Here is a 23,055-nt window from a genome sequence, read left to right as displayed (position 1 = left end):
CAATTTGGTGAAAATTGATCTAGGTGAGAAGCAAACATGGCTGCCTTTTCTTGGTCTGAAGTCGCAACCTTATTATTAAAGTGCAGTGGTCGGTTACTGATGTACGTAGTTTTTAAATTTTTGAGGAAATTCCAAAATGTACCATTTTTGGCATCTAAATTCAGCATTTTTTCTTGCCATAATTCCTCCTTGTGTTGTTTAATAAGTTTCTGTATTTCTTTACTGATCTTATTTAATTTCCCTCTTGATCGGTGGAGACCAGGTCACGTGATAACGTTTTCTTAACCTATTTCGCTGCTGCATTAGCGAATGAATATTCGAGGGTAATTTATAAAGTTTCTCTCTATCATTAATTATATTACTTGCCTCTACAGTGGCAGTTTTAATTTTACTGGTTAATGAAGAGATTTCATTTCAATCTCAATAACAGTTCTTAAGCGTTTTTGAGGGAAAGTCCAGTCTTTCAACAAATTTTCAAAAAGCCTCTGGTCTGTGTAAGTTCTGGTCGTATTAGTGGAGGGTTTAGGAATTCCTAACATAGCAATTACAGGTAGATGGTCAAAGTCGAGTTCGTGAATTACATCTAATGCCATTGGAACCGTTGTAGTCGCTAGAACAATATCTAAAATGTCTGATTTTTCTAGCCAGTCTGGTCGATATGTATATTCACTTGGGAAGTGCAATACTACAGTCTTTCAACAAATTTTCAAAAAGCCTCTGGTCTGTGTAAGTTCTGGTCATATTAGTGGAGGGTTTAGGAATTCCTAACATAGCAATTACAGGTAGATGGTCAAAGTCGAGTTCGTGAATTACATCTAATGCCATTGGAACCGTTGTAGTCGCTAGAACAATATCTAAAATGTCTGATTTTTCTAGCCAGTCTGGTCGATATGTATATTCACTTGGGAAGTGCAATACTACAGGGTGATTTGTGACATACCTTATGTAAAATGTTTCCGTTGGCATTGCCTCTTCTACAATTCCATGCACTATGCTTAGAATTAAAGTCCCCAGCAGAGAGTCTATTTCGCGGTGGGTTATACACTGCACAGAAATTTATGTCCCCATACACCGGTAAAGTAATTTGAAGAGTTACACTTTCACAATTAAAATCCGTGCATGAATTTATGAGACACGACGGGTATTGTCTTTTCACATAAATCATAACACCCACTCCTGTACGGGTGGTATGGTCACATTTGTATGAAACGTAGTTCGGAACTTTGAGACGATGGCATGGTTTCGCACGAGTCTCAGTTATTATGCCAGTGTCAATATCGTGATCAATACATAGGCCATTGGTGTTCCAGAAAACGAAATGGATAGCTGTCAGCCATCTGGTGTAATTATCCATGAATTTGGGAGTCCGGATTTTGTTCCTGATGTGTAGTTGAGTTTTCATCGATTAATTTCTTACATAGAAAAGGAATTTCAGATTCCTTAATGAAGGGGACAAACATATCTTAGTTGTTGGAACTTTTGTTTGGCCTCTGTCACTATTTTCATAGATTCCGGAGCGAGTCCCGTAGTTAATGCCTGAGCGTATGATTTATTAGTCACTATGCGTTCATTGAACGTTTTAGCTTTGGGAGTCACTTTCTGCTGTGGAAATTTCTCATAACCTCTATAGTTGGCTGTGTGTCCAACTTGCAAACAGTTGGCACATTTCGATGGTTCAGATTTATCTTTTGAACACTTGAAAGTTTTGTACACCTCAGCGCAACGAACACAACGCGACTCTTGATTGCAGTTCGTTTGCGAATGGTGGAACCCTTGGCAGCAATAACACTGCAAGGGTTCCGCTCTGCCACTGCAATTCCCAACTTTGATTTTCATTCCCATAAGGAAAGATTCATGATGGATTCTCTTATTTTTGTCATTTCTCACAAGAGTAATGAGAAAGAGGGGGAGGTTGATTACATCACAATTTCTTCATCTTTTCAATTCGTTGACATCATAAGTTTTGGCGACTAATTCTTCAGCAATTTCATTAATGTCCATGCAGCGGCCAAGCGGTAAAGTCGCTGAACACTGGTAGTTCGGTCCGAGGTTCGAAACCCACGAACGGCCTGGCTGCATGGGTGTTTTCGTGGTTTTCCCCATGTGTAACGTGTAAACGAGCCAGTTTCCCTTGGAAAGTCCTCCATGAAGGCATCCCTCCCCTTAGGCAGATAGCCCTAGTGTGCTTTGCCATAATTAAATATACATTACATTAATGTCCATGTAAGCCGGTAAATGCCAGATTACTACTTTTAAATTTTTTGGATGCAGGTAGCTCAAAACAGTGGAAACTCACCTTTTCATCTTTCAGAATTTTCTGGACTTGTTTAAAAATAGGTAGTTTTACCAATATCTTAAATCCGTCCTGGATTTGCTGACCGAAGTAGTCACTTTCAGAGTGCAGTCCATGCTTCTTTAAGAGCACTCTAGCTTTATTCCAGTTGAATTTGGTATCTCTTACGATGAAGGGCGGAAGTCGTCCTCCATTCTTGTTAGGATTTACTGATTCCGGTGGAATTTCATCAATTTTTTCATCAGCAATGGGTGCTGTTTCCATGGATTCTGGTTCAGCATTGTTGGGATCATCTCTGGGCGATTTAGGGTTTGTTACGGCTGCTTGGCACAGCAAAATGATAGAAAATATTCTTAAAACTTCAAGTGTGCTGTAGAGTACATCACATGTCTACATTATAATTGGTCTAAAGCTCCTTGAAGGCTTGCTCCCTATCAATACAATCAAATGGATGCTTTCACTTGCAAACCGAGGAGTACAGAATGGTTTTCTTAGTACAGTTGAAAAAGAATTTTTTTAAAGTCAATAATCCCCACATCCCACAACTAAATGAGATCCACTAATTCTAGAATTGTTTAAATTATAAATACCTTTTTTTAATCTGCATTATACCTAACACAATTTTTCTGCTGAATTCTAACTGTGCAGAGTGCAATTTTGCTGTATGTTCATTGTATCAATGACATAACTCCTGCATTCAGCAAGGATTAACCATATATATACCAGATGATAGTGTTAAGCTTGTTACAGTATTATTTTCTCAAGGATGCATAAGAAAAATGTTTAGTTTAGCAATTCCTTTGATTTTAACATAATTAGCAACTGTAGTTGAACAATTTAGAGAACTTTTTTTTTCCATGGTTGTTCTTAAGTATCAGATGGTCTCACTGGTCTGGGCAGCTTTAGAATAAGTTGCTGGCCCTTTTTCAAAGTTCCTACCTTATGCTGAGGCACAAAGGTTTCATGGCATAAATACACAAAGGTGTTCGCACCATTATGAAGTTCAATGCTATGAGGAAAGCAAGCCTCATAAAGCCATCCTCAGCCAACACACCCATATGAAGGTCTTTATCTGGCTGAACAGTCACCAACTTGCACAAAGATATTGCCACATTTGATTTGATACTTGCTAGCCAATATGAGGGTGCCAACATCCTTATGAAGTTTGGTATCATGAAGAAAACAACCTTTATATCGAGGCTGCTGGGACACCCATGAAACAATCAAAGACTTTTATGCAAGCTGCCTACTTGCATAAAAGTTCCGGCACGTTTATAACATTTTATGAAATCATCTGGGTGTTGAGACACAAAATTTCTTGCCTTTCATGCAATGGAGTACAGAATTATATTCAACATCTATGAATCTGCAACGAGCTAAAGACAATGAGGTTATGATGTTCAGTTTAATTACAGTTACCATTAATTTATATTCTGATACTTTCAGAATGCCATTTAATATTTTTCTTCACATAAGTTTAACATTCTTTGCTGATAAATTCTACAATTATGGTTTCACCTTTTTTTTACAATCATCGATATCAAGTAATAAAGCAGCATCATAGGCACCAGGGTGTGGGGAAATTTCACCAACTCCCAAAAGCTCCATCCACCCTTGACATTCATTTCGTGCTTGTTATACAAACATATACAGAAATCTGGGGTCATAAGTTAGGTAACAAAACAGCAAAATCAAATCACCTAGAAACATGATTTGAAGAACATTAATGCTTCAAATGTGTAAACTGCTAATATGCAAAACTATCATTTACGAATATGAAATTGCACTAATTATAATGGAATTTTTAAGGATGAAAATTGTCAACACATTGCAGTACTGCTCCATTCCCTCACAATATGGTCATCAAAACAATTACACCTTTGTGGGAAAAACTAAAATAATTTTAAGTTAAAATCTCAGATCTTTCCTTTCGAAAAGTAAAGGCCTAGAATTAAAAATTTTAAATAAAGTAAATATAGAAATAAAGTATTTGCATGCTTAGAAAAATCACAGCTTTATTTCCATAGTTAATTTTAGTAGTTGGAGATGGCTTTATTTCAAAAATAACCACAATTTCTCAGTTCACAATTCTCAAAATAATTTGGCTAATCTTTAGAATATGGTAACAGGTAGTTTGGCGACATTTTGGTAAGGCGATAAAAGTTACTAGCTAGGACTTTAGCAATAATCTGAGAAGTACACAGTTCGAATCACAGTTTATTTTGTCTCAGAGAAATGAGAGATCATGAGACATGTAATGTGACATTTTCCGGAAAATTCCGATTGTGATTTTAGCTAATAAGCACTTACAAACAATTTCGCTACTAAAATGCAGAATCACCCACTTATTTGTTTGGCGCTTTTTACAAGAGTAAGAAGAATTGGATTTTTGTCAATTTTCTTTGACTTTTTAAGTGAAAAATAGGTCGATGTGTACATAGATAAAGTCAACAGTGTGCGCAATACGATTTTTGTGCAATTCTGAGATTTTTTTTTTTAAGTGAAAATAGGTCGACGTGTACATGGATACCGTGCATGTGGAATTCTTAAAAACGCGGCAAGCAGTTTGCGATTCTGCACTTTCTCCCAATTTCGCACCTAATCTTCGTCATGATTAAGCATTTTTGTTCCATAAAAGTTCTAGTATAAGCGTAATTCGGCTAGCAGATTGTTGGAAAAAATGTTGAGTTAAAAAAAAAAAAAAAAAAAAAAAAAAAAAAAAAAAAAAAACATGCCTTTACTTTGTGAACTGCAGATTCATTCTAATTATAAAAAGTACGCTCACAGAAGAATTTAATTTTTTAATGTAAAAAAGGTTTGCACCATCCCTAAGAAAGGTAACCAAAAATGTTATTTAAAAAATAAAAGAATAATCAATTATTCATGTACGTAAATTTTAATTAAAATGAAAAAAAAATTTGGTCTGGTTTAATTATGGCCAAGCACGTAACAGCCATCTGCTTAAGGGAAGGGATGCCTTTGTAGAAGATTTTCTAAGGAAAAATACCTCATATCCACATAATTACACGGGGAACAACAATGCATCACTCATTCACTAGGATTTCAATCAGTTTCAAACTACAGTGTTCAATTACTTTACAACTTGGTAACATTAAGCCAATTCAGAAAGGAAGCTAATATAATATACATTATTTAAAATGGTAAAAATTGACACATTTTTTAACTATTTTTAAGTTTAATCACAGCTTACTTTTTCCTATCCTGAATTTCAGGATGAAAGTCATTTTATCTCTGAAACATTTCCTTGCAAAACTTAATACAGTCAAAAGTCGTTAATTCGGACACCCATAATCCGGAATGATCTATAATCCGGACCTCAAAGCTACAAACTTTCTGCGCATGCGTCTACGGCTGCGAATTTGCATGTGCAAAATACGTTTACGAATGCGCGTTTAATGTATAACGGACGGTATAAGCTAAGCTCTAATTATCTATTTCAGTTAATGTTGCAGATTGTGTTGTTCCTTAATCTTCAAATTGGATCCGGTTTATTATTTTTTGCAGACTGTTAGAGCAATTTTATAAAAGTAAGCTTGAACTTTCGATTATGTCAAATAGAATTTCCAATTTATATTTACTAATATGTAACGGATCTACAAGATGAAAGTATGTTTCGGAGTTCATTAAACAAAAAGTGGAATTGCTGCAAAAAATGGATAAAGGCTTATCTTATCCTTTGTTTATCTAAATTTTAACGTTTGTTTATCTAAACTTTGTTTATCTTTAACGCTGCGCGCAATGAATTGGAAGTTGATCTGTCAGCACTATCCTTATCTTCAGGGCAGATGTTTTTATTTTATTTGGCTTATAATTGCTTAGTAAATGTAGTATTTCATTTCGATATACTCTGTCTTTGATATGATTTAAATCAAATGCCTCGTCATTATAATTCGCTTCCGATAGCGAAGAAAGTGACAGAAGTTATTGAAAACGAAAAAATTTCGATTGACAAATTAGTCGGTATTCTTGACACAGCAATTATAGGACTTGAACAGCGGAACTTTGTAACTGAACAAGAAATTATGTATGTTTATAGAATTAAAAAGAATGTATTATCACATAAAAAACGAAGCAACTTAAACAACTTACATTGAAAGAAATGTTTAATAAAGTAAACAAATAAATATTAAGCTTTTTTTTTTTTTTTTTTTTTTGGTAAATTTTGATACACTTTAGATCATAATTGTTCTTTATTTCGTAAATTACGCTTTCATATTTTTAATTTTATAATTTCTTCATGCCATTTTACCAGATTTAAACTGATGATCTATAATCCGGAAAAATCGATAACCCGGAATCGCCGAAGTCCCGACGAGTCCGGATTAACGACTTTTGACTGTACTAAAATGACTTTTTTTTAATATTTTCTATAATTTTTTTTAAACTTCCTGCACTTAGAAATTACTGTCAAAATACATTCAACCTTTCAGTGGCCTACATTCCAAGCTAGGAGCATGACTTCAAAGTACTATTAAAACCCTCACTTTTTTAAAACTGTTCATTTTAACAGTCATGTTATAGCTGACAAAATATGGGGGGAGGCAACATGAATCATCTTCAGTTTTATGGTAAAAATCCTAGAACAACACACATCGGTAAAAGTATAGTTTAGGTTGCCCCTCGGCGAACTTGGCGATTTTTGGCGGTACATGGATACCAATTTTGTGCAATTCTCTGACTCGTTATTTTGGCTTGCGAAGCGCCGATTTTTGGCCAAAAATCACCGCTACACAAAGCCAAAATAACAAGACAAACAATTGCAGAAACTCGGTATCCATGTACACGTCGACCTATTTTCACTTTAAAAAAAATCTCCGAATTGCACAAAAATGGCATTACGCACTCTTTTAACTTTATCCATGTACATGTCGACCTATTTTCACTTAAAAAAAAATCCCAGAATTGCACAAACTTGCATTTACTTTGTCCCTTTATTTGTCCATGTACACATCGATATATTTTCACTTAAAAAGGTCAAAGGAGCACCAAAGTCTACAATATAGGCAAACAAAAAATACATAATCTCAATAAAATACATTTTAAACCAAACAATAAAATAACATAAAAAAGGAAAAACATGTTATACATTCAAGCACTACCAAAAGCAAATATTCACTTACCATGATTTTCGAATTCGCTTCGTACACCCAGAGCCCCGTAAAAATCAAAATATCAATCATACTCAAATGACTTTTTTCAAACCAGGTACTCTTTCTGATCGAATGCTTCACATAGTAACCATCTGAACATTTCTTCCTACAAACCCATTCAAATCCATCTAAACGGTTTTAACACACACCACAAAAACGCTTATAAAACATCCCATGATTCAAAATTTCCCAGAATCATGCACCCGATTACGTCACAATAGGGTTTCCATAACATTCAACTACTCAACTACTATAAATGAAACAACTTGGCGATAAATCAAACAACTTCACCATAATACAAGGGGTACCTTAAAGTCTACTCTACCCCACACATCTTTTTTTCTAACATGGACTAGTTAATAAAAAAAAATAATGAACAGTAATAAAAAATAAATGGCTAATTTTAAAGGATTCGAAAATAACTATGGATTTAATATGAAAAAACACTTTAATTGCAGATATTTCCAAAACATTTAGAAGCAGTTATTCTTACAAAAACGATAGAGCTTATTTTTAAAACATAAAACAGAGTGAGTTGCAACTGTTCTTACTCAAACAACCTCCCACCTTGCAATTTGTAGGATACCTATAAATTGCAACAAAAGTTATAAATCAAGTCTATTGGGAATTTTAACACGTCGACCAGCTCTAGTAACAAAATCTTGGACTTTGGGTGAGGAATCATCATCTTCGCTGGAATCTGAATCATTAGCTGCAGGGCGTAGAGGCATATTCATAGAGGCACTTTCATGTCTTCAAGCATCTTGGGCAACGAATGGTAACTTTTCCGAACTGTTGATTTCTAACGGATAAAGTCTTTGGAATGGTCTCAACTTCTCTCCATCAGCTGTTCTCACTCTGGCAACTCTTGAGTGCCCATCTGCTCCAGAAAAGACTTCAATGACTATTCCTAAAGGCCAGTTGATACGCTTGCCATCAGTTTCTAAAAGAACGACCTCTCCAACTCTTAAAGATTCTTCCCGACTCTTACCTTTATGAACCAACATTGCTAAATACTCATTCCGAAATCTCATTCTTAAATCCTGCCTTAATTTTTGCACAAAACGCAATCTTATATTTAAACTTTTACTGTCAATTTCGTCTAAATCAGTTGTTTCACTGCTAGGAATACTTCGTAAGAAACAAGCGGGAGTTAATGGCTTCAGACCTTCAGAATTGTCTTCAATATATGTAAGTGGCCTAGAGTTTATTGTAACTTCGCAGTCACATAGAATAGTTTCCAACTCTTCATAGTCAAGACTTTTCCTTCTCAAAATTCTTCTTAGCATCTCTTTCAACATTCTAAACATGCGCTCCCACCACAGAAATTTAAAATACTCCCTATCCTCTGGATTCAAAATGGTTTGTAAAAATGCTTTTCTGATGTCTGACGTTACGCCAATTGCTTTTTTTCCGAAACTGCATTATCAATTTGGGTACCAATTCTAATAAATTTGGCCCCTTTTCTAAACAATTATTCAAGGAATTTCCTTTGGAATCTTTCGTCGACGCATCAAAAACCAGAAGAATTTTTGTTGTTGTTACACCAGTTTTTTTCACAGGATGATGTGGTAAATACTGTCCTTTTTTCTCGTCTTTATCTACAATTTCAATAATACCATCCCGAACCCACTCATTAAACACATCATCGTATTCTCTTAAATGTCCAGATCGTATGAGATTTTTGATAGTTGACATTAACCGTTTAGTGGCTAATTCCTTATTCGTTTCGAATTCTGGACGTCCACTTTTCCATGGCAAACATACTTCATATCTTTTGTCTTTATTTCTTTTAATAGTTTTACGGAAAAAATCTACCATTTCTTCATCGGTTACCTGCTTTGACTTTACTTCTGCAGGACATCTTATACCAATGACATCTAGGCTCCATAATTCCGTCAAATCCAAATTATTAGCATATACAATACTCTCCAAAGATTTTGAGTAGTTTCTTTTTTTACCTTGAAGCGCCCATCCAAGTTTTGTTTTAATAGCTACCAAATTATTATCAATGGGCTCAATTCTCCCAGTCAATAATGCACCAAGATAATCAGCTCCTATTAATAAACCTATTTCAGGCACATATTCTCCTGTATCACTTAAGCGTATATTTTTCCTTTTCAAAATTGGATAAATATCAAGATCCTCTACACGTGGAATCGCACCACATATTTTCTTTTCGTCCAAAACTGAAATAGTGTACTTGAAATTTGAACACAAGCTTTGTAATGTAATATTGTAGACATTATGGGACTCTTGTTTAGTTTCACTGCCCCCAAAAAGTCCATGACTCATCATTTCTTGATCTACAAGTTTCAATCCTAGTTTCTCTGCAATATCTTGTCGTATGAAAGATCTCTGAGCACCAGTATCAAATAATCCACGAACGTTTCCAGACTTGTCACCATTGATGATTTTCACCAATACAGTTAACAATAACGTTGGAGATTTTTTTGGTGACAAAAGAACCTGTGCATCCGATTCAGATTGTCTGTCTTGTTTTGATTGATTTATATTTGGACACATAATGCTATGGTGTTTTTTCTTGCATATAATACACTTTAAATAAGCTTTGCAGATCTTAGAATTGTGTCCTGGTTTCAAACAGACGAAACAAGCTCCCCTTTTCTTCAATGTTTCCCTTTTCGCCTCCAATAACATCTCGGCAGCCTTAAAACATTCTGAGGTATTATGAAACGACTTATTACAAAATATACAATGCTTACCATTTTTCTCAGCTCTTTGCTTTTCATTAGATACAATGCAAGTTGCAGTGGAAATTTTTCTTTCGTTTTCAATTTTTCAAATTGATCATTCGCGAACCCTGATCGAGCAAGCTGCAACCGCTCTTCACTCTACTAAAGGATATAATATTGCTTCATATTTTTCAGATGTTACCCCTAAAGTCTCTAATGCTCGCAACTGAGTCTCCAATTTATCATAAAGAATCCGCAAAGTAAAATTTTCACCACTTTTCGCTTGCGTTAAAACTAGATTTAAAAGTTCACGAACATAAATTTGAATTAATAGTTCATCTTTGGCAAAACGAGATTTCAGCTGTTCAATAGCATTATAATAGTTTTTGCCAAATGGTGGAAAACTTGCAACCAAATCTCTAGCCAATGAACCTTCTTCAGTTGCTTGTAGAAGATACTGAAATTTATCATCTGCATCAATGCTATCATCATCATGAATCTTTTTAAATTGTCCCCAGAATCCTAGCCAGTTTTTAATATTACCATCAAAACGTTTCAATTCTAACTTAGGAAGATGGAAATATCGCCCTTTCTTTCAGTGGTTGATAACATTAAATCAACTTTCGTTTTTATAGCAACCAACTGATTTCGATAGCTTTCCATTAAATCCATATCATTAGAAAATTCATCTTCATTAAAATTTTCCATTTCTAGCCATTTTACTTTTCATCTAACTGAAATAATCTGTCAGCTTTATCATTAAATATATTAAATACCGATATCAAATCAATCCTACTTACTGCTTCATCTTTTACAACAGTGTCCACTTCTTTCAGTTGTGAAATATCGCCGTAATTGTGTTCTTTCCCGTTTTAAATTATCCATAGTCCTGTCACGGACGCCAGTATTTTAAAGGATTCGAAAATAACTATGGATTTAATATGAAAAAACACTTACATTGCAGATATTTCCAAAAAATTTAGAAGCAGTTATTCTTACAAAAACGATAGAGCTTATTTTTAAAACATAAAACTTAAAACAGAGTTGAGTTGCAGCTGGTCTTACTCAAACAGCTAATATGTCACGTTAACACACAACACTTTTTAGCCATTCTCAATTTGGATTTGGTTTTGGTTTTATTAAATTATGGCAAAGCACTCGAGGGCTATCTGCCTTAAGGGAGGGATGCCTTCGTGGAGGACTTTCTAAGGGAAACTGGCTCGTACACACATTACACAAGGGGAAAACCACAAAAACGCCCATGCAGGCAGCCCGTTCACGGGATTTTGAACACTGGACCGAACTACCAGTGTTCAGCGACGTTACCACTCGGCCGCTGGTGGGCGCCTCTCAAATTGGAATACGGATCAGTAACCAAATATCTCCCTGACGTAAATTCAGTAATAACACTGGTAAAAGAATAATTGAAAACTAATGTTTACACTTTCAGATGCGCTATTTGTAACACTCAAAAATATACATAATGATATTAACAACTTGGTTACAATGCTATGTATTATGTTAAAGAGCCTATTTACATTTAGGAGGTCATAGAGATACAAGGCAGTAATGTATGCACAAAATTTAAGAAAAGAGGAAGCAGAAACTTTTGCTGAGCAAAGCCAGATAAGATGCAAAATATATAACGATTACAGTCAAAAGTCGTTAATTCGGACACCCATAATTCGGAATGATCTATAATCCGGACCTCGAAGCTACAAAATTTCTGCGCATGCGTCGCGTTTACGTGTGCGCGTAAGACGTTTACAGCTGCGAATATGCGTGTGCGCATAAAACGTTTAAGCATGCGCGTTTAATGTATAACAGACGGTATAAGCTAAGCTAAAATTATCTAATTCAGTTAAATGTTGCAAATTGCGTTGTTCCTTAATCTTCGAATTGGATCCGACTTATTATTTTGTGCAGGCTGTTAGAGCAATTTTATAAAAGTAAGCTTGAACTTTCAATTATATCAAATAGAATTTCCGATATATATTTGCTAATGAACTTTCGATTATATCAAATAGAATTTCTGATATATATTTGCTAATATGTAAAGGATCTAAAGTGAAAGTATGTTTCGAAATCCGAAATCTGTTTATCAATTTCACGCTGCTCGGCGGGAGGAACGCCGCGGCGCGCAATGAATTGGAAGTTGATCTGTCAGCACTATCCTTATCTTCAGGGCAGATGTTTTTATTTTATTTAGCTTATAATTCCTTACTAAATATAGTATTTCATCTTGATGTACTCCGTCTTTGATATGATTTAAAACAAGTTCCTCGTCATTATAATTCGCTTCCGATAGTAACAGAGGTTATTGAAAACGAAAAAATTTCGATTGACAAATCGGTATTCTCGACACAGCAATTATAGGACTTGAACAGTAGAACTTTGTAACTAAACAAGAAATTATGTCTGTTTAATAGAATTAAAGAGGAAGTATTATCACATGAAACAAAGCAACTTAAACAAATTACATTGAAAGAAATGTTTAATAAAGTAAGCAAATAAATATTAAGCTTTTTCTTTTTGTAAATTTTGATACCCTTTAGATTATAACTGTTCTTTATTTCATAAATTACGGTTTCATATTTTTAACTTTGTAATTTCTGCATGCCATCTTACCAGATTTAAACTGATGATCTATAATCCAGAAAAATCGATAATCCGGAATCGCCGAAGTCCTGACGAGTCCAGATTAACGACTTTTGACTGTAGTATGTTTTTAATGACCAAAAATTTTTGAAGATTTTAATCCATTTAAAGTATAAGATGAAATATTAAGTACTCCTCACAAATATTACAGACATTTTTTTAATAGTAATTTTTGTAAAAAATGTTACTCTTAAATATCAAATAATTTCTGTTTAGGCATAAAATTTAGAATGTCTACCATTCTGCTCCAAATATAAGATAATGTTTTTCCATAATTTATTCTTAACTATAATAACATAACTGCTTTAATATTTTGCAACAATAATTGGCTGATGTTTGGAATATGGTAACAGGTAGTTTGGCGACATTTTGGAGGCGATAAAGGTTACTACCTAGGACTTTGGTAATAATGTGAGAAGTACTCAGTTCCGATTACGCATTATTTTGTGTGAGGGAAATGAGAGACCATGAGATATGTCATGTGACATTAATGGACGAATTACAGTTCTTTAATCGGAAAAGGGGGTAAATTTGGAAAAATATCTGTAGTACTATATTATTTTGTATTAAGCTTCATTGTGTGTTGTGTGAAATAGTGTTGATTAATTTTCGGATTGCATGGCGCTATGTAAAGTGAATTCTAAATTTTTAATGCCTTTATCTGATAATAATAATAAGTTGAGATTGTGTGAAAGGAAGGATATTAGAGATAAGTTTGAATGGCGGTGCAAGAAATCTGGTGAAAATGGACATTTTGTGAAACGGAGTGTAAGGAAGGGTACGTGGTTTGCTGAAAGTAGTTTGAGTATAGGTGCAATTGTATTAATTTCGGTTGACCTTTGGATTATGGTAACTTGGCGAAAATTTGACGACCAACTCTGCTACAGCAACCCTCTGTTGTTTTTTTGCCGCCACAAATGTATTTTGTCTTCACGAAGTAAAGACATGTTTCTTTTCTTTTTATTTACTCAACACTTTTTCCAACAATCTACTAGCCGAATTACACTTATGCTAGAAATTTTAAGGAACAAAACTCCTTAATCATGACAAATATTAACTGCAAAATTGGAAAAAGTGCAGAATCGCAAACTCCTTGCCGCGTTTTTCAAAATCGCACATACACAGTAACCATCTACACGTCGACTTATTTTTACTTAAAAAAACATCCCAGAATTGCACAAAAATGGCATTGCGCACACTCTTCACTATATACATCTAAACTGCTATTTTCTCATAAATTAGAAAAATTTGCACGAAAATGCAGGAAAATTTTCTGAATCTTTAAACTCGGTAAAAAGCACATATATGAAATTACCTGATCGCAAAAAATTATATACCCTATCCAAGGATGAACATTTCCATGTATAATATAAATAAATATCCAAAAACTTTTACCATTAAATTATCTATTATAAACGTCACCAACGAATTCATAACAAAACATTAAAAATGGTTACAAATACTTAGTGTCAAATATTTAAATTATTTCCATGCACGTTTACTTCCACTCAAACGTATACCAAAATACTACAAACATATAACTCTCAAAATCACGATCATTAAATTAAAATATAATTAAATTAAAAAACACTACTTAAAATATAAATAAGCACATACAGTTTAATCCTAGTATCCGGTGCACATGGGATTTGGCTACTTTTGGCGACTTTAAGATGAGCAGTAAACGGGTCATTTTGGAGTTGGCGATAATTTTCAAAATCATGCCAAGGCTGCACCGTATACTAGGATTTCACCGCACATACATTAAATTAATAAAAATTAGCTTACAATCCTAATTACTTTAAACTAAATCATTGCTAATAACAATTTTCCAATAATACCATATTAATTTATTTACTCCTTACATTTAGAACAATGCATAAAAATAACATCCTCAAATAATTAAAAATACTAACTTACCTAATCTTCTACAGAATCTTGAGAGCATGGCGGATCACAAAATGTCCATTTTCACCAGATTTCTTGCACCGCCATTCAAACTTATCTGTAATATCCTTCCTTTCACACAATCTCATTTCATACCCACATGTTGGACATTCATACTTATCCGCAATTAAGCAATTCTTTTCAATTACACATAAACGCAATAAAAATTTCGGATTTACATTATATAGTGCCATGGGATCTAAATATTAAACAACACTGTTTCACAGAACATAAAATGAAACTAATGCTGTACAGCAGATATTTTTACAAATTTACCCTCTTTTCCAATAAAAGAACAGTGATTCGTCCATTAATGTCACATGACATATCTCATGATCTCTCATTTCCCTCACACAAAATAATGCGTAATTGGAACAGTACTCACATTATTCCCAAAGTCCTAGGTAGTAACCTTTATCGCCTCCAAAATGTCGCCAAACTACCTGTTACCATGTTCCAAAGATCAGCCTTAATTTCTTATTACTGGGTGAATAGACTGCCAGTAGACTACTGGATTTCGGATTTAGAAATTAGCAGTAGTACTGCAGCCGATTGGAACTCTTTCTGTAGGAAGTGTGCGTGCCACGTAATGAAGATTCTGAAGAAGATTAGGCAAGTTAGTATTTTTAATCATTTGAGGATATTATTTTTATGCATTGTTCTAAATGTAACGAGTAAATAAATTAACAAGGTATTATTGGAAAATTGTTATTAGCAATGATTTAGTTTAAAGTAATTAGGATTGTAATCTAATTTTTATTAATTTAATGTATGTGCTTATTTATATTTTAAGTGGTGTTTTTTAATTTAATTATATTTTAATTTAATGATCGTGATTTTGTGAGTTATATGCTTGTAGTATTTTGGAATACGTTTGAGTAGTATACGTTGAGTATTTTCATGCATTTTCGTGAAATTTTTCTAATTTATGAGAAAAAAGCAGTGTACATGGATATAGTGAAGAGTGTGCGCAATGCCATTTTTGTGCTATTCTGGGATGTTTTTTTGGCTGATCTTTGGAATATGGTAACTGGTAGTTTGGCGACATTTTGTAGGCGATAAAGGTTACTACCTAGGACTTAGGTAATAATGTGAGAAGCACTCTGATTCAAATTATTTTGTGTGATCTGATTCAAATTATTTTGTGTGAGGGAAATGAGAGATCATGAGATATGTCATGTGACTTTAATGGACGAATTACAGTTGTTTAATCGGAAAATGGGGGAAATCCAGAAATTTCGTATTTAGCTATATTCTGTGTTGTGTTAAACGTGACATTAATGGAGGAATTACAGTACTTTAATCGGAAAAGGGGGTTAATTTGGAAAAGCTTCATTGTGTGTTGTGTGAAATAGTGTTGATTAATTTTCGGATTGCATGGCGCTATGTAAAGTGAATTCTAAATTTTTAGTGCGTTTATCTGATAATAATAATAAGTTGAGATTGTGTGAAAGGAAGGATATTACAGTTAAGGTTAAATGGCGGTGCAAGAAATATGGTGAAAATGGACATTTTGTGAAAAGGAGTATAAGGAAGGGTACGTGGTTTGCTGAAAGTAGTTTGAGTATAGGTGAAATTTTATTAATTTCTTATTACTTGGTGAATAGACTTCCAGTTGACTACTGGATTTAGGATTTAGAAATTAGCAGTAGTACTGCAGCCATGTAATGAAGATTCTGAAGAAGATTAGGTAAGTTAGTATTTTCAATCATTTGAGGATATTATTTTTATGCATTGTTCTAAATGTAAGGAGTAAATAAATTAATGTGGTATTATTGGAAAATTCTTATTAGCAATGATTTAGTTTAAAGTAATTAGGATTGTAATCTAATTTTTATTAATTTAATGTATGTGCTTATTTATATTTTAAGTAGTGTTTAATTTAATTATATTTTAATTTAATGATTGTGATTTTGCGAGTTATATATTTGTAGTATTTTGGAATACGTTTGAGTAGTATACGTTGAGTATTTTCATGCATTTTCGTGAAATTTTTCTAATTTATGAGAAAAAAGCAGTGTACATGGTACATATAGTACATATAGTGAAGAGCCATTTTTGTGCAATTCTGGAATGTTTTTTTAAGTAAAAATAAGTCAACCTGTACATGGTTTAGTGATATTTTAATTAAATGTTAGTTATTTTGTGAATTTTATGTTTGTAGGAATTTGGTATACATTTCAGTTGAAGTAAACGTGTATGGAAATAATTTAAATATTTGACATTAAGTATTTGTAACTATTTTTAATTTTTGCGTATAAATTCGTTGCTGACATTTATAATATAATAGATAATTTAGAGGTAAAAGTTTTTGGATATTTTAGTTATTTTATACGTGGAAATGTTCATCCTTGGAAATGGTATCTACTTTTACGCAATGAGGTAATTTCATATATGCTCTTTTTACCGGATTTAAAGATTCACAAAATTTTCATGCATTTTTGTGAAATTTTTCTAATTTATGACAAAAAAGCACTGTACATGGATATAGTGAAGAGTGCGCACAATGCCATTTTTTTGCAAGTCTGGGATTTTTTTTTAAGTAAAAATAAGTTGACGTGTACATGGTTTAGTAATATTTTAATTAAATGATATTTATTTTGTGAATTTTATGTTTGTAGGAATTTGGTATACGTTTCAGTTGAAGTAAATGTGTATGGAAATAATTTAAATATTTGACACTAAGTATTTAACTATTTTTAATGTTTGCATATAAATTTGTTAGTGACGTTTATAATATAATAGATAATTTAGAGGTAAAAGCTTTTGGATATTTTATTTATTTTATATGTGGAAATGTTCATCCTTGGAAAGGGTATGTACTTTTTCGCGATCAGGTAATTTCATATATGTGCCTTTTACCAAGTTTAAAGATTCAGAAAATTTTCCTCCATTTTCGTGCAAATTTTTGTAATTTATGAGAAAATAGTAGTGTAGATGGATAAAGTTAAGAGTGTGTGCAATGCCATTTTTGTGCAATTCTCGGATTTTTTTTAAGTAAAATTAAGTCGACGTGTAAATGGTTTATGTGTATGTGCTATTCTGAAAAACGTGCAAGAAGTTTGCGATTTTGCACTTTTTCCCAAATTTGCAGTTAATATTTGTCATGATTAAGCAGTTTTATTACATAAAATTTCTTGCATGAGTGTAATTCGGCGGTTGATCTTTACACTATGGTAACTTGGCGTTTTTTTGGCGAAAATTTGCCGACCAACTTTCCTACAGCAACCCTCTATTTTTTTTTTTTCCCGCCGCCATTTTGTCTTCACGAAGTAAAGACATGTTTCTTTTCTTTTTATCTACTGAACACTTCTTCCAACAATCTACTAGCCGAATTACACTTATGCTAGAAATTTTATCTAACAAAACTGCTTAATCATGACAAATATTCACTGCAAAATTGGGAAAAAGTGCACAATACCATACTCCTTACGCGTTTTTCAAAATAACACATACACATAAACCATGTACACGGCGACTTATTTTTACTTAAAAAAAATCATCCCAGAATTACACAAAAATGGCATTGCGCACACTCTTCACTATATCCATGTACACTGCTTTTCTCTCATAAATTAGAAAAATTTCACGAAAATACATGACAATTTTCTGAATCTTTAAACCCGGTAAAAAGAACATATATGAAATTACCTGATCGTGAAAAAGTTTATACCCTTTCCAAATATGAACATTTCCACATATAAAATAAATAAAATATCCAAAAACTTTTACCTCTAAATTATCTATTATATTATACACGTCACCAACGAATTCATACCGCAAGCATTACAAATACTTAGTGTCAAATATTTAAATTATTTCCATGCACGTTTCCTTCAACTTAAACGTATACCAAATTCCTACAAACATAAAATTCACAAAATAACTATCATTTAATTAAAATATCACTAAATCATGTACACGTCGACTTATTTTTACTTAAAAAAACATCCCAGAATTGCACAAAAATGGCAATGCGCACACTCTTCACTATATCCATGTACACTGCTTTTTTCTCATAAATTAGAAAAATTTCACGAAAATACATGACAATTTTCTGAATCTTTAAACCCGGTAAAAAGAACTTATATGAAATTACCTGATCGCGAAAAAGTACATACCCTTTCCAAATATGAACATTTCCCCGTATAAAATAAATAAAATATCCAAAAAGTTTTACCTCTACATTATCTATTATATTACAAACGTCACTAACTAATTCATACCTTTACTTCATTACAATTGGTTACAAATACTTAGTGTCAAATATTTAAATTATTTCCATGCACGTTTACGCAAATTACTTCACTTCCACCTTACATTTAGAACAATGCATAAAAATAATATCCTCAAATAATTAAAAATACTAACTTACCTATTCTTCTTCAGAATCTTGATTACGTGACCGATAAACTTTTCTTATTTCTGTTTCAGGATCTTTAAAATCATACTTATAGTTCACACCAAGATACCAGGTAAAATAAATAACTTAATAAAACATCTTTACTTCTATCTCGCACAACCTTAAAGAAACACTTATTACCCCTTTCAATCCCACTAAATACGCATTTCGAATTCACTTTAGTTAGGGCCATGGGATCCAAAAGTTAACGAACACTGTTTCACACAACACAGAATAAAGGCAAATACAAAATTTCCAGATTTTTTCCCGATTTCCCCCCTTTTCCGATTAAAGAACCGTAATTCGTCCATTAATATCACATGACATATCACATGATCTCTCATTTCCCTCACACAAAATAATGCGTAATCAGAACTGAGTACTGCTCACATTATTACCAAAGTCCCAGGTAGTAACCTTTATCGCCTCCAAAATGTCGCCAAACTACCAGTTACCATATTGTAAAGATCAGCTAATTCAGCTAGTAGATTATTGTAATAAGTGTTGAGTAAATAAAAAGAAAAGAAACATGTCTTTACTTCGTGAAGACAAAATGACGGTGGAAAAAAATGGGTTGCTGTAGCAGAGTTGGTCGCCAAATTTTCGCCAAGTTACCATAATCCAAAGATCAACCCAATAATTAAACAGAATTTAATCTATTTTTACCATACATGATGCAAACCAAAATATCCAGGAAGTTGGGAACAATTCCTGGGAAGAAAAATTATTATTGAAAATTCATCAAAAGGTTTTTTCTCACTGCTGAAATTGGAATATTTGAACAGATTTTATAAAAACTGGATGTTTCTGAATTTCCACCAAGAATAAGCTTAAGTGGCCTTGCACGTAGATGAGAAAATTTAAACCTAATATTCAAAATTCATTGTCCTTATGTAATATTTGAATATTCTCAAGTGGATATTAGTTGGTGATAGATTGTTAACCACCCTATTATTAACTGTAGTAACAGCATGCCAACAATTAAAAGTAACTCAGCATTAGATAACTTAGACGATTTCACAAATCATTAGAATTCAATGAAAAATAAACTGGAAAAGAGATTATGTATGCAAGTCTTGGAGAAATATAAAATTCTCAAGGCACTCAGTTATTAGATAATAACAATCAAGTACTAAATACAGACAACTGCAATTTATTATTTTATGCAACCCAAATGTGTAAACAAACAAAAGTATACACTGAATGACAACATGTTTTCTTTTCTTAAAATGTACAGCAGCATACAGAATCCCAAGGCATAATTTTATGCCTATGACAAGCTACATCACAAAGATTTTCATCTTTTCAATAAAGGGGCAGCATCAGACATTTTAGTTTTTAATTCTGTGAATCAAAACATTTGAATCAAATGAAAAAATAATCCTAAAACCACATAATATCTTATTTTGTAATTCTATAATGAAAGTGACTGGAAAGATTTTTAATCTTTTTAAAAAGGCGGTATTATATAATACTAATCAGTATGTTGTTTCTAGAATGTGAACATGCATATGGCACCGAACTGCATGAATAACTTGCACATTTTCAAAAATCAGTATCATACCTCTGAATGCTACAACATACAAAATCTCAACATGGTCTTAATCTTCTTAATTTACTGATATAAATTCTGCAACGATTACAAATAATCAAATTGACAAACAGTGAACTAGTTTAAAATCTATAGATATAAAAACACTTACCTTTCGAAACATCTGTCCACGTTATCTGACATCAATAACAACATACAAAGTTGTTCCAATGCTATCAACTGCATATCTCTCTCATCCCCCTGGCCCATATTAAGCCATTCTAATAGAGTTTCCGGATCAACATCAGCCATGTTTCTGCACTGTCAGAATTTTACTGATACAAAAACCAAATTACGTTCACTATTATCGGATTAAATCTTTCATTCCTTTAAATGTACAGTAACAGAGAGAAACGCGAGGACAAGACGTGCGTTCATACATACATAAATACTGTACACACAGAGCGCCCAGATATGAATTTTCCTGGGAGAAAACTATTTAGTTCTTATTGACACGAATCTGATAAGTACTCTGTCATCATAACAATGATACATTCTCAATAAATATATAACAGTTTAAATATATGATGCCGCGATTGGCCACTCATTGTACCATTAATTGTACTGCATCAAATTTTATACTTTACAGAGCATGACACAGACATACCACTGTTCATGAACACCAAGTTGAGGACACAGTCGTCTGTTCCAAAAGCGTCCGCACAGCAGTTAAATGGTATTATCACCAGAGTACTTGGGCAAAGGGCCCATTCCTGGTCAAAACTGAATGTTAAAATTTCTAATTATTCACAAATTACATATAAAACACTAAATTTCAAAATTCAAAAATTAATATCATTACTATGATAACATTTGCATGATAATACTTGGCAGGCTCATCACAACACATGACAGGATACGAAGAAATGAAAAGTGAAGGAGATGGTGAAGAAAAAAAAGTTCAACAGTTCATAGCTCAGTGCTAATAGTTCAAATGATCGAGAGACACACAGGTATTGTATTGAATGGTGTAATCACCAGAATACTCGGAGACGGAACCCAATCGCTGTCGAAAGTGGTTGTAAAATTTACAATTATTCACAGGTCTTAGTGCTTTACATACGAAATACTAAATTTCAAAATGAGATTACTGCTACGATAGATCACTAGCATGGTAAAAGGGTTCAAATGTTCGAGAAATCAATGAAGGTTCATTTAAAAAACTCATATGTATATATATGTGGAGCTCTAGACGAAAGAATACTATGACGCAGAAAGAATGAGTATATACCCTAAATGAGATCAGAATAGGCAACAAAAAAAAATTAATTAATATAACAGGATAAACATTGAACAATTACATGACTGGCATGGTATCTGCATTAGATTCTTAAGAATGGCCATAGGTCTCTTGACATTTTCTAAAGAACAGTACTTATATTATATTTTGGGATAATGCTATTGTTATTTTCCTCATCGTTTAAATGCAAATATGGGGTCACAAAATGACAGTAGATATGTAGCTGCGTAGTACTTAGTACCTCAGGAATTTTAATATTTCTGAAGTACTATGATGAGCCAGCTATGACAACACAGTTGTGAAATTTTTTCACACCTGTTAGTGTTTTCAATAGCCAAGCAAGCTAACAAAACGTTGAACGCTTTCAACGTAGCCTTCAACAGCCGTCTGTAGTTTCAACAGCCTGTCTGTAGTCTGTTAGCCTTCAGCAGCCGTCCGTTTTCAGTGCCTTCATCAGCCGTCTGTAGAGCCTGGAAGCGTATTTCCAAACCCTACCCCACTTTTCGAATTTTTGACGTCACGGAAATATCGACTAGTTTCACCTGGCAAGACGCCTACCCCACTGCGTATTTCCTAAGGCTCCTATATAGCTTTAGTATTTCCAAACCCTACCCCACTTTTCGAATTTTTGACGTCATGGTCAAATCGACTAGTTTCGCCTGGATGGTAATTCTTGAGCATGCGCTGAAGGGCGAGATGTAACATAAACAGATCTTTGGCTTGCGCTTGTAAACAGTATTAAGTATATTGTCCGAAAGTGTATTCGTTTATGTAATTGCATGATTTTACTGTTATAAGAACACTTCATTAAGATAAAATTTATTTTAATATTATTATTATCTGGTTATAGGATTATGCGAAATGCTGAATACTCTAAGTACTATCGTAATCTTCGCATAACCTTTCACATTGGATTTTGCCTTATCATTTTAAAATAAATTGTATTATAAAGATTAAATCAAAGCAAATTACTTTGTTAGAGATGTGAATGTTCTGACTGAATTTTCTTTTTATCACTTATTATTTATTTCCTCTTTGAAAACACATTCATATTTGA

At 33.2% G+C, this 23,055-nt stretch overlaps 1 protein-coding gene across 5 annotated transcripts in view; it reads right to left on the bottom strand.

The window, feature by feature from the left end:
* Ufd4 (ubiquitin fusion-degradation 4-like) overlaps nucleotides 1-21,374 on the bottom strand; it is a 405,607-nt gene extending 384,233 nt beyond the window's left edge. For all 5 annotated transcript variants that reach the window (XM_085808305.1, XM_085808308.1, XM_085808306.1 and 2 more), the window contains exon 1: nucleotides 20,871-21,374. In XM_085808305.1, the coding sequence (XP_085664431.1) occupies nucleotides 20,871-21,010 (140 nt within the window). In that variant the 5' untranslated portion in view covers nucleotides 21,011-21,374. The remainder of the gene's footprint in view (nucleotides 1-20,870) is intronic.
* Nucleotides 21,375-23,055: the final 1,681 nt, after the last annotated feature.

The sequence above is a fragment of the Stegodyphus dumicola genome, chromosome X1 (assembly GCF_044657685.1).
Source record: "Stegodyphus dumicola isolate Sdum_Otavi_A_Nest chromosome X1, ASM4465768v1".
Taxonomy (NCBI): domain Eukaryota; kingdom Metazoa; phylum Arthropoda; class Arachnida; order Araneae; family Eresidae; genus Stegodyphus; species Stegodyphus dumicola.
This window is presented reverse-complemented; position numbering and strand designations above follow the sequence as displayed.